Below are 13,223 nucleotides of genomic sequence, written 5' to 3' on the forward strand. Positions count from 1 at the left end.
AGTGTTCATTGTCTTTTATTGAAATGTTTGGACATCCATGGATCTGTGTAAAGTTAGTTATTTCATTGTCTTGCCTCTTTTAACCTCTTTTGTCCCTCCCACCCTCTTACTAAAGCTCTTTTATATCACTCTAGGTTCATAGACTTTTGTTTATTCAATATTTCATATACTCTTTAATAGTTAATGCAACTGGTATAATGATGTTATACTTACTTAAATTTTAAAGTGTAAGGGTTGTCTTTTGCTTGTTTATTATTGGAAGTTGTGAATTTCTTAAATAATTTATTTGAGAGAATATATTCAGTAGTATGATGGTATATTGTTTGTGATTTATTAAAGCTTGCCTGAGGATTCAGAGAGCAAAGCCAGCCGTGTCAGGCAGTGGTGATACACAACTTTAATCCCAGCAGCCATACTAGCTATTTGGGCAGTGGTGGTGCACACCTTTAGTCTCAGGGCTCAGTATTAAGAGGGAGATGGATCTCTGTTAGTTCAAGGCCACACTGACTACATGAAATTGATCCAGTCCTAAAAGAAGCAGCTCACACAAAGGTGATCTCAGCACCTGGGATCGCATGCCTTTAATCCTAGCACTAGGGAGGTGGAGACAGGATTGATGTGGGTGGGTGGAGAAAGGAATAAAAGGTAGGAAGGGACAAGAACTGAGAGCTTTTACCTCTGAGGATTTGTGGAGACAGGATCAGCTATTTAGGCTGATCTACTGGCTTGGCTGCTTTGCTTCTCTGATTTTCAGCTTGAAACTTGAACCCCAGTATCTGTTTCTGAGTCCTGTATTAATGGTGCTACACAATAGCACATAGAAATTTCTCATACTTGACTATCTAGTGGATTTTTTTTTTTAAATAAAATGATGTCCTCTTCTGGTCTGTGAGGGCATGCATGCATGTCATATATTCTTAGACATACATACATACATACATACATACATACATGTAAACTTAAAATGTAATCTTTCTAAAAATAATTTTCACTTCAATCTAAAGGTTAAATGTTTATATTTATATATATTTGTCTTTCATTTTAACTAACAAATAAGAGGTCGCTACAGTGTGATATTTGTTTTCTTAACATTTCTTTGTCATACTAATAATTAAAAATAAGATAAATTTTAATTTTAAAGAATTTATGTAATTTTTTAGGTATTAGAAGGAAATCATTGAAACGATAGGTAGTTTTTGATAGAACTGTGATTTGAATGTAAGACTCATTCATGCTGGACATGTGGTTTATCCAGCTAGCGTATCTCCTTTTGTCTTTTCACTTTTTGTCTTGATATATAGTCTTACTAAGTTGCACATAGTGACCCGAATTCACTGTAGCCCAAACTAGCTTTGAGTTTCTAATTCTCTCTCAGTTTCCCAACTGCTTCAGTTATAGGCGTGTGCTGCTATGCTCCATAGATTTGAACTGAAATCAGTTATAGATGCGTGCCACTATGCCCGACAGATTTAAACTGAAATCAATTATAGGCATGTATACTGTGTCCCATAGGTTTAAACTGAAATCAGTTATAGATGTGTTGTGGCTGTGCCCAATGGATTTAAACTGAAATCAGCAAAAAACCTGCAGCCATTTTGGACACATGGGTAGGGATGGTTGGTTGTAAGCATTTTTGGGGGCCGTGTACTGGATATCAGAATATGCATTTTTGTTACAGAAACCTATTTTGAACTACTCTGCATTTTGTAATTGTTTATTTCTTCCAGATGCTTACAAATGTCACATTTGTAAGACTGTCTTACTATTTAATTTTGTATTTACATGCACTATTATATACTTTGTCTTGGGAATAAGTAAAAACATCATTTTAGAAGTAGCTCTAAATTGCTAGGTGGACATTTGAGTAAAATGGGAGCATAAAAATTAGGGTATGCATCAACACCCTCAGCGATTACTGTCTGTCTGTTTGTGTTGCAGCTTTTATATGGAATGGGCTTTGAGAAATTGCAAATGGCCTCATTGGCATGTGAATGCCAGGGGAGTAAAGAGGGAAAGGGAAGAAGCCCTACCTTGGTGATTTTGTCTTTGTGTAGCATCTGCTTTTTTTCTCTTCTTATGCTAATCCATGCAGATATTTTTAAGAAATTGACATTTCTAAAGCAAATACAATTTGGTTACTTGTGTTTAAGATATTTCACCTTATTTGGTGTGCCATTTTTTCACTTTGAATGCATTAAAACGTATTTTGCTTCAGTAGCCTGTTAGCTGAGCTACATAAACAGTCTTAAGATACTGTACTGTGCATACTGCAAAGGGTAAAGAGGAAGTTAATGTTTTTTGTTTACCTCAATTTTAAATAATATTTCAACATGCCATCACTGTAAAAAACATCAAGTTATTTTATTTGCTTATTTCATTTTATTCTTTTGGCCTTGGTGCTGGGTATTTAACGCAAGGGACTTGCCCTGAAAACCAGTTTGTGTCTTTTGTTTATAACCAGACTTGGCAAAGATTAGGCACACATCAGTACTCAGTGACCATGTGAGGCTAATGGTTACTGTATAGTCTGTAGAATGAGAACAAATCCTTAGTATCTTGAGAGATGGACAGAAAAAAGACAGGTGCTTTGTATGAACCAGATTGAGGTGTGGAATAGCTTGTTACCAAAACCCATTACACGGTCATCCCTAGAGATACCAGGACTAGGCTTTTCCTTCCTTCCTTCCTTCCTTCCTTCCTTCCTTCCTTCCTTCCTTCCTTCCTTCCTTCCTTCCCTCCCTCCCTCCCTCCCTCCTTCCTCCCTCCCTTCCTCCCTTCCTCTCTTCCTCCCTTCCTCCCCCCCTTCCTTCTTCTTCCCTCCCTCTCTCTCTTCCATCCCTCCCTCATTTCTAAACTCATTTGTTTGGGGAAAAGGAAATAATTTGGCATACTGAGTAGATGGAATTTTACTTTTTAGTTGCCCATAATACCCACATTCTATGATTTCATTATTTTTCCTGTATTTACGTGTTTGTGTTTCCATAAAATTTCAGTATGTGTCTCTAACCTTTAGCATAAATGCAGCTCCACCTACAGTGAAGAGTTTGTGCTGCAGCTGGAAAAGGAATTGGTCCAAGCCAGACTGAGCGAGGCTGAGTCTCAGTGTGCACTGAAGGAGATGCAGGATAAGGTGTTGGATATAGAGAAGGTAAGCAAGACTGCACAGATACTATCTACGTCTTTCCATTCCTAATGGGAGCCATGCTAGACACTTGTTAAGTTCCTGCTGAAGAACTGAATTAGACCTCATGATTTTTACATGTAGGAACTGTATGTTAGTTACTGATCAGCAGATAAGGAAATGTCACTAGTTGGTCATTGGTGAGTGGTTGCCTAGGAGGCATGAGGTCCTGGTTTCAGGTCCCAGCTCCCAGCACTCGGGGTGTAGAGGCAGCAGTTCAAGCACAGCCTGGTATACAGGAGACCCTGTCTAAAGGCAGAAAGTAACAGTGGCTTTAGGGCTGCTGATTGAAAGAATCCCTTCCTGTGTCAGTGAGTTAGGCTGTTTTCCTCTTCTTCAGTCAGAGTGTTACCACAGCTCTGCGGTATAACTTAAAAATGGGGTGTTGATACATCTAGCACTACTTTATTAGTCAGTATTGCTTTTAGCTATTCTGGGATTTTTGTGTTTCCATATAAACTTGAAGATTGGTTTTTCAATTTCTTTGAAAAATTGTGTTGGAATTTTTATGTGTATTGCATTGAATCTGGGCTGTTTTTGGTAGGATGCTATTTTTGCTGTTAATCCTACCAGTCCATGAACATGGGAGATCTTTTCATCTTCTGATGTCTTCTTCAATTAAGAATGCCAGTTCTTCCTGGTTACTTTCATACAAATTTCCTTATTTAAGGATATAAATAAAGAGCTGAGCGGTAGTGGCGTACAACTTTAATCCCAGCACTTGGGAGGCAGAGACAGGTGGATGTCTGTGAGTTCCAGGCCAGCCTGGTGTACAGAGTGGATTTCAGGACAGGCTCCAAAGCTCCACAGAGAAACCCTGTCTCAAAAACCAAAATAAAACAAAACAAAAAAAGGACACAAATAGAGATGAATTTGGTCCCCAGAGCCCATATGGTGGAAGGGAGAACTAACCCTGTAGGTTATCTTCCAATCTCCACAGATGTGTGCATGCACACACAGGCATACAAAACTAGCTTTTTAAAACGTGTGGTAAGTTTTAAAAGAAAGCTGAACTTTTCCCTGACTTTAGAAGAACAACTCATTCCCTGATGAGAATAACATCGCAAGGCTTCAGGAGGAGCTCATCGCTGTGAAACTGAGAGAAGCTGAAGCCATTGTGGGTTTGAAGGAACTCCGACAGCAAGTCAGAGATCTAGAAGAACACTGGCAAGTACGTCACACTTGTGCTTTTCCAAGAGGAACTAAAACCAAAGTACTTAGTTTGTGTGGATTTGAAATACCTGGTGATCAACAGTAGGTAATGAAAAAAAAAAATCTTGCTTAGTGTCACAATTGAGAACATTTACAATTTGTAAGTACATTTAAGGTTTGCTTTATATAATTCTCAAAGTAAAGCAAAAGATGAAATGGAAACCAGATCATGTTTTTTTTTTTTTTTTTGTTTGTTTGTTTTAAATTTAATTTTTTTAGAGACAAGGTTTCTCTGTAGTTTTGGAGCCTGTCCTGGAATTCACTCACTCTGTAGACCAAGGTAGCCTTGAACTCAAGGAGATCTGCTTGCCTCTGCCTTCCGAGTGCTGGGATTAAAGGTGTGTGCTACCACCACCCATTGAAACCAGATCATATTTTTTTTATTGCTTTGAACTTCTGCAGTGTTCACCTTTTCCTAGTGAGCTGTAAAGACCTATTCCTCTTCTATAGTACAAAACTTTTCATTTTTATTAAATATATTTTTATCCTTTGAGAATGTCATAACTCATACAATGTATTTTGATTATATTGACCCTCATGCCTCCCATAAATCATCCCAGATATACAGTTTACCTTCCCTCCCAACTTTAGATCCTCATTTTTTTCTTTTAAACTCACTACTCTAGTCAGTGCTGCCCATATACTCATGGGTATGGAGTCAACCATTTGAGCATGATTTATTTACCAGAGGCTTAATTCCTGTGTCCAGCTCTTTAGTTATGGGTGGGAGCCCAAAAGCCTGTCCTCTTCTTGCTGGAATGTTGACTGGCTTGATCTTGTTCAGGCAACCACAGCTGCTGAGAGTTTATGAGTCCGAAGGTTACGTCATGTCCAGAAGACACTGTTTTGTCCTGGACTTCCTTCCCCATTGGCTCTTAGAGCCTTTCCATCCCCTCTCCCACAATGGTCCCTGAGCCTTGAGGTGGGGACTGTGTGTGACACAGGCGGCTTGTTTATGACTGAACATTCTATCACTTTGATCAGTTGTCAGTCTGTGCTAGCTGTTGCCACTGCATGAAAACTGACCTATGTTATACAGGTGGATCTTACAGAACAGCTAGGAACTCTGTTCATGTAGCAAACAAAGATGTGCTTTGCTATTAGGTGCATTGCTGGAAAGTGTGAAACAGCTGAAGGGGGACACCAGTGTATATTTGTAATTTCTGACTTCTTTTGAAAATGCTTCTCACAAAATAAATGACCCTTTAGAGATATTCCCGCAAATTTGTCTACTTGTAAGGGAAATTTGATAAAGAACAAAATGTAGCAACACATAAGAAGAGATTGGAGTTTTGAAAACTGCTGTTTCAGAGTGGTGATCTTGGCTTGAACTGAGGATAGGAAGAGACATCTAGTAAAAACTGAAATTAGTCTTTGAGGGGCCTGTGACATCAGTAAATGGAAGGGGACACTTGCTACAAGGCCTCATGACCAAGGCTGAGAATTTGAATTGGGTCCCTTGGACTCACAAGGTGGAAGAGAACAGACTCTGGGAGGTTGTCCTCCAACCTCCATGTGTGCTATGCAGCCCTCCTAACAGCTACAACAAAGAATGAGTTAAGCTGGGCCTGGAGATGTGTATCTGGAATCCTAGCACTTAATGAGGCTGAGTGAGGCAGGATGATCATAAGCCCAAAGCCTGCTAGGAATACAAAGCCAAAGCTTCTCTCAAACAAATAAAATGATCTTGGACAGTGCTTAAATACATGCTCTATAAAAGTTAACTCCTATTTTGTTAAAGTATTTGTTGCAATACAATGTTTTATGCTTTAGCGTCATTTAGCTCGAACTTCTGGAAGATGGAAAGATCCACTCAAGAAAAATACTGTGAATGAGTTACAGGATGAGCTGATGAGCATTCGCCTTAGGGAAGCAGAAACACAGGCAGAAATAAGGGAAATGAAGCAACGGATGATGGAGATGGAGACACAGGTATGATGGGCCAGCCAGATTGGACCGAAAGTAGCACTAGGTCAGAGACTTACACAGCGGTTTTCTCAACATTGAAGAGATGCTATAAAATTACGAAGAGTGAAAATCTACGCTTTAAATGGAAATTGAAATTGCATGCTATTGTGTTTAGGGGTGGTAAGTGAGTCAAAAATTTCATGTGGTGTCATCCTTAGAATTAAGGTGAAAGGTAAAGTCAAGAAAGCAGTTTTCTAGTCCTCATGAAGAAAGCTAAAGTCCCCTGCTCTTACTCTCTTGATGGGGTCTGTCATCGACCCTGCAATGCTAGCAACTTACCATTTTTTACAATTAAGCTAGCTGGCCAGCAAGCTCCAATAATCTTTCTGCCTGTGTCTGCAACACCCCAGCTCTAGGTTCAAATGTGAGCCCACCTTTACATGAGTGCTGATGATCCAACCTCAGGCCTTCATGCTTGTTCACCAGGCACTCTTGCTCATAGCCATTGTCCCAGCCTTATTTTGTTTTAGCTTTGTTTTGTGTTTTTCTCCCCTCCTCTTCTTTTCTTACCCCCCCTTCTCCCCCTTCTCCTTCTCTCCCCTTCCCCTTCTTCCTCCCCTTCCCCTTCTTCCTCCCCTTCCCCCTTCTTCCTCCCCTTCCCCCTTCTTCCTCCCCTTCCCCCTTCTTTTCTTCTTTTTCTTTTTTTCTTCTCAAGGAGTGCAATGTCCCTGGCTGGCTTGTTACTCACTCTGTAGCCTGGATTAGTCTCAAAGTAGTGACAAACCTGTCCCAACCTTCCCAGTGCTGGGATTATAGGCATACACATTTTCCCCCCAGAGGTTTAATCTCTGCTTTGACCATTCAATAACATAAAGCAAGACAGACTCCATTTGGGTTTATTAGTATTGCCTTATTGCACAAATTAAGAAGGGAAATTTATGTAGAGCAATGTTCCTCTACCTGAATAAGTAACATTTGGGCTAGAAGTTCTTTGTTTTATGTAGCTAGTCTGTGCATCATAAGGTGCTTAGTAGCACCTGTCCTCCACCCCTCAGATGCTCTTCTCTGTCTTTATACATTTCTGTAAAACTGTCCCCATACGTTTCCAGTGGAGCATCACAAGTATCAACTGTAATGTGCATTTTCCCTTTCAAGTTGTGTAGTGTAACTCTGAATAATAAGTTTAAAATGTAAGTCTGGAATAATCTCCTGGGGTCCCTTCTCTGTGTTACATCCAGTCTTAAATGTATGTGCACTAAGATGTGCAGATTGTTTTACTGACAAAATTTGTTTGCATTGTAAAGGTAAATTTGGCTTTTATGAATTACGTTTGTGTGAGTTGTAGTTCACATAAAGTTGTCCTGTAGGATCCATGGTTCAGACTTTAGACTCTTCAGATGCCCAAGTTCCTTAAATAAAATGGTTTATTATTATTTGTGTGTGTAGCCTACATTGTCTAGTATACTTCAAACCATCCCTAGATACAATGCATAACATAGCAAGGAAGCAATAGAAATAATTGTTACACTTGGTTATTTAGGGAATAATTACAAGAGAAGTCTGCACATGTACAGTACAGATACAATCAAAGAAATTTCATTTCTTAGCAGTTTGAATTCATGGATATATAGGGAAGGACAACAGTGCATATTACTGATTTTCAGAGTATTTTATTCAGTCTGTAGGGGGCATAGTTTACTCATGTCTCATTCTGAATTCTAGTGAACAAATATGGTGATTCCATGGTATGCTAATTCCAGGTATGCTAATATGAATATGCATTGTTTTTAGGATAAACATATCTGGTCTCATATCATCCAGTTACTTTCTAAAAAAGTTTTATTGAAATTCAATAAAGTTTTATTGAAAGTAAATTTAAAAATATGGGAGATGCTAAAATTTTGAGAAGCAGAAATAAGATTTTATAGTATAAAGGTTGCTTTATTTATTTATTTATTTATTTATTTATTTGGTTTTCTGAGATAGTTATACTAAGTGTAGCCTTGGCTGTCCTGGAACTCGCTCTGTAGAACAGGCTGGCCTCTAACTCATAGAGATCCACCTGCCTCTGCCTCCCAAATTCTGGGATTAAAGACATGCTCCACTACCACCCTGCGGGAAGTTTTACTTTTATGAACAAAATTTATACACATATACATGTATATTTGTATATATACCTGAGGGGTGGTGAGTCAAGTTCCAGAAGAGGTTGGGAGGACCTTTGAAATCTGAAGCCATGTGCAGCCATTAAAGAATGGATAGCTAATCAGTCAGGCATCACACATGTATTAAATATGACTCAGAAACTGAATCTAAGTTTAGAGTGAGAGAGAAGTTGCTACCCCACACAAGAGAGGGCATTTACCTATAGCTAAGTAATTTGGGGAATGGCTTGCTAGAGGATTTATGTTTCAAAGTGTGCTGGACTAGTAGCTGTGACTTGTGCTAGATTTTCCTATGAGTCACTGGATTGTGAATGCTAGACCTTGAACTAGTAGTAATCATGAAGTTTTATGTAAAACAATTTTGGAAAAGTCAAAAAAATAAAGCTGTGGTACAATGGTAGTGGCATATAATTGGCTGCAATATTCTCTTGAGTACACATGTGGTCACTGTCCAGAGATTTGTTCATGTTGGTGCGTGTAATTTCAATTCCTCCATTGAATACACTCTCCGAACTTTGACTGTGGAGTATACTCCAGTTTACTGACAGCTGTCCTCTTGTTACATGTACATTTTATGTCACAAATAGTTCTGTTCTGAACATTCATGGGTATGTTTGTGTTTTATCCAAGACTTTATTGAGTGTGGTCTTCTCTCTTCCTCTGTGCTGTGGACACTGTTGCAGTCTGGATCACATTTGGAACTCTTGTCAGAATAGTGATTTTTGAATGAGTAGAACAAAATACATGACTGTAAAAGCAAAGCAGTTACACTGAGGTAGAATTTTCAAAGCACTAAAAGAGCTATGTGACATAGAGCATATGCACAGAAACACTCAAAATGCATTCCTGTTTTTGGAAAAAGTTTGGGGTACTTATAATTTAAACTACACTATAATTGCCTTACTTTTTGTCTTTCTACTTTACTTGTGCACACATTTCTGATAAACATAGGTACATTGAGTTTGACAAGTGGCTTATTTATTTATTCATTTATTTATTTTAATTTTTTATTTTTTGGTTTTCTCTGTGGTTTTGGAGCCTGTCCTGGAACTAGCTCTTGTAGACCAGGCTGTGACTAAAGGCGTGCGTCACCACCACCTGGCTAATTTTGTTTGTTCGTTTGTTTTTTAAATGCAGAATATGCTAAAAACAACTACATTCAATGTATACTTGAGGTGGTTTTAGAAATGAGCTTTATCTTAATAAAACTACAAAAATATGACTTCACAGTTTCTTATAATTACCCTGCTAAGTCTATATTGTGTGGTTCTGTTTTATTTAATTCCTGTCTGTTGAGTCTTTTATTTCTTACTTTTCTTTATGTCTTGGATTTATTTGGTTTGACTTTATCTTCACAGGTGACTTGTTTATTGTCTCTTTAAGCAGATCCTTAGTGGTTGCTTTGTGTTTTACAATAAGCATCTTTAATTAGCGTTGCCTTCAAAAAATAAATGTTGAGTTAGAGGCAACAGATTGTCTGCTTTGAATTCATACATATTAACTCTGGCATTGTTCTCTGACCTTCCTCACCTTTAAACAATTATTGTCATATCTATTATGTGAATAATTTTGTCTTAATTGGTTGCTTGCCCTAGTGAAATGCACTTTTTTTTTTTTTTTTTTTTTTTGGCCTTTTGAGACAGGGTCTCTTATGCATCCCTGGCTATCCTGGAACTTGATACTTGATATGGAGAACAGGCTGGCATTTAGCTCACAGACATCCTCCTGCCTCCCAGTTACTGAGATTCAGGGTTGGTATTGTCACACCTGGTTTTGAAGACTTTTTGTGCACCTCTGCACAAAATGATTTTCTTTGTCTTTTGTTATTTAAGGAAGAATTTATTTCTCCAAGTTTCAAGGTTTTCTTTAATCGTCTATATGTGTATGGGTATGTGCATGTGAGCACAGGTACTCTTGGAGGCCAGAGGCATGGGATCCCTTGGAGCTGTAGTTACAGGTGACTGTGAGCCACCCGGTGTGGGTCCACTGGAATAGTGACATGCACTCTGAACCTCTGAGCCACCTTGTTGACATCTACTTCTCCAATTTTAAAATTCAGACACGCTTTCCATTTGCAGGTGTTTTTCTGGGTTCTCCTTTTCCTGATTGCATTGGTGATATGGCTGTGCACACACCTCACTTTCCCTTACCTCTCATAACTATGCTGAGTTCCCTGTGAGATAATTCAATTTCTGTGTCCGATGCAAGACTGCTTCTGTGTATTGTTTTGTCTCTTGTTACATTTCTTATTTTTTCCTTGCATTTTTAAATGCTTTGCAAGTTTTTGCATCAATTTTCATTATCTGCCCCAACAAATAGACACCAAAAAAGACTGGCTGTCTTGAAAAAGATAGTCATTGCACAGGGCAGGGGATAGCAGCAATTAAGTATCTTGTATAGGGCAGTAACTAAGGTAAGTAGATTTGATGCCTAGAAATGGGTCCACATTTCCTCCTGGCGGGCCTTTCATGTGGCAGAGTTGAGTTAATACAGTCAGATGTGCTGAGCTGAGGTTTGCTCTGTGGTTGTGTACAGTGCACCACAGGGTTCAGATCCCTTTGGCAATACCTCATTTTCAGAATGAGGGCTGTGTAGCACAAATAATAAAAACCCAGAGACAAATATTGAGGTTCAAATTGAAGATCAGAAAAGCAAAGCAGCCAACCACTAGTTCTTACCTCTACCTTAGATGGAAAGGGCGATCCTGTCTCCACAAATCCTCATTGTGACTGGAGACTGAATGCCTCATGAGACCCTGCTCCTGTCTTATATACCTCTCTAGCACTGGGGTTAAAGACATACACTAATACTGCCCAGTTTCTATGGCTAACTAGTGTGGCTGCTGGGATTAAAGGTGTGTACCACCACTGCCTGGCTTCGCATTCTGATTTTCAGGCAAGTTTTATTAGATCATAAACAGAACATCACCACATGTCTGGTTTCCCAGAGGACTTTTCTCAGAAACTCCATGCCTGCACTCTGCATTACACCCCGGAATTGGGACTATTTCCAGCAGTATTCTATGTTACTTGTTGCTGGGAGTTGGAGGGGCAAGGTTATTTCTCATTTTCTGGTATAGCCTTCATTTCTTTTGTAGCAGAGGTGTTTGGCCTTGTAATGCTTCTGCCTACCAATGGTTGTAGTCCTCAGTCCAGAACATATTACCTCCTCTTCTTCCAAAGACAGTAGTATGCTAGTCCTGTGCCAGATAAAGCTTCCTTTCCTCGGAAGAGATAGGTAAAGTCAGTACTTTTTCCTCTATCAGCTGCTTCCCCTTACCTCCAGCCCATATATTTCTAAGACTCTGACCAACCTTTGTTGTGTATACCCCGAGTAGCCAGGATTACAGCCTTACACAGCCAGGCCTTACTCATGCAGTCATTTGATTGTAATTGGCCCCAAATAAGCTCATAGGGAGTGGCACAATTAAGAGGTATGGCTTTGTTGGAATGGGTGTGGCCTTGTTCTAGGAAGCGTGTCACTGTGGAGGTGGACTTTGAAGTCTTGTATATGCTCAAGCCATGCCCAGTGTCTCGGAGACCACTTCCTGTTGTGAGTCAAGATGTAGAACTCTCAGCTCCTTCTCCAGCACCATGTCTGCCTGCACTGCCTTGCTTTCCACTATGGTAATAACGTAATAAACCTCTGAACTATAAGTGAGCTCCAATTAAATGTTTTCTTTTATAAAAGTTGTCATAATCATGGTGTCTCTTCACAGAAATAGAAACCCTAATTGAGCTAATTGAGACTCATATTTTTTTTTGTTGGGGGAAGGGTAAAATTTTCTCAAATATTAACATATCTTACCACAGTTTTTAAAAAAAACATTTTGTTCTGAAATTTTGGATCATCTTTTTTTTTATTTACTGTGTCTTATGAACTCTTCCAGTATGCCTAATGTTGTATTTCATACTGTGTGTGTGTGTGTGTGTGTGTGTGTGTGTGAGACATGTTTGTACGTATTTGGGCATGCATGTGGGGGCTGGTGGTTGACTTTGGGTGACTTCTCTGTGTGTGTGTGAGTGAGAGAGAGGGGGGTACATGTTTATATATGTTTGGATGTGAATATGGAGGCTGGTGGTTGACTTTGAGTGTCTATATTATACTCCATGTTGGTGTAGGTCTGACTTTAGACCTAGGGCTCACCTGTTGGCTAGACCAGATGCCAACAAGCTCTAGAAGTTAGCTAATCTCTGTCCTCCCTTGCCATTAGCTCCCCAGTATTGGGGTTACATATATGTGCCACCATGCCCTGTCTTTACTTGGATACTAGAGATGTAAGCTCAAGTCTTCGTGGTCATACATGACAAGCATTTAACCTACTAAGCCATCTATCCAGTCCCTCATTGAATTATTAATTTCAGCAGTTATATTGATCTTTAGAAATTTTATTGGATTAGTTCTTAAAATTTGCAAAATTTAGTCAAGCATAATGACACATAGCTATAATTACAACACTCAGCAGGGAAAAGTGGGAAGGTTGTGAGTTTTCAGACTAACCCAGGCTACTAGCAAGGCACTAGCTCAAAAAATGGTAACAGGTATTTTGACCAAATTCACTCGTCCTCCTCTCCCTACTCTCGTTTTAAAATAGTTCTGTGTACTGCAGGCTCCTCCTCCTGACTGAGCCTATCAAGTGCTAAGATGATGGGTGTGCCCCGTTGTGGCACTTCTGGATGTTTCTCCTACTAATTTCTTTTTGCCTAATGCTGCTGCTGCTGCTGTTGCTTCTTTTTCTTCTCCTCCTCCTTCTCCTT

General features: G+C 39.3%; 1 protein-coding gene across 1 annotated transcript in view; it reads left to right on the forward strand.

Annotated features, from left to right (window-relative positions):
* LOC127229351 (EVI5-like protein) overlaps positions 1 to 13,223 on the forward strand; it is a 106,390-nt gene that overhangs the window by 48,996 nt on the left and 44,171 nt on the right. Inside the window, 3 exon segments of the mRNA XM_051194468.1 lie at positions 3,014 to 3,148; positions 4,212 to 4,352; positions 6,167 to 6,325. Coding sequence (XP_051050425.1) covers positions 3,014 to 3,148; positions 4,212 to 4,352; positions 6,167 to 6,325 — 435 coding nt within the window.

Source organism: Phodopus roborovskii, unplaced genomic scaffold (assembly GCF_943737965.1).
Source record: "Phodopus roborovskii unplaced genomic scaffold, PHOROB, whole genome shotgun sequence".
NCBI lineage: Eukaryota > Metazoa > Chordata > Mammalia > Rodentia > Cricetidae > Phodopus > Phodopus roborovskii.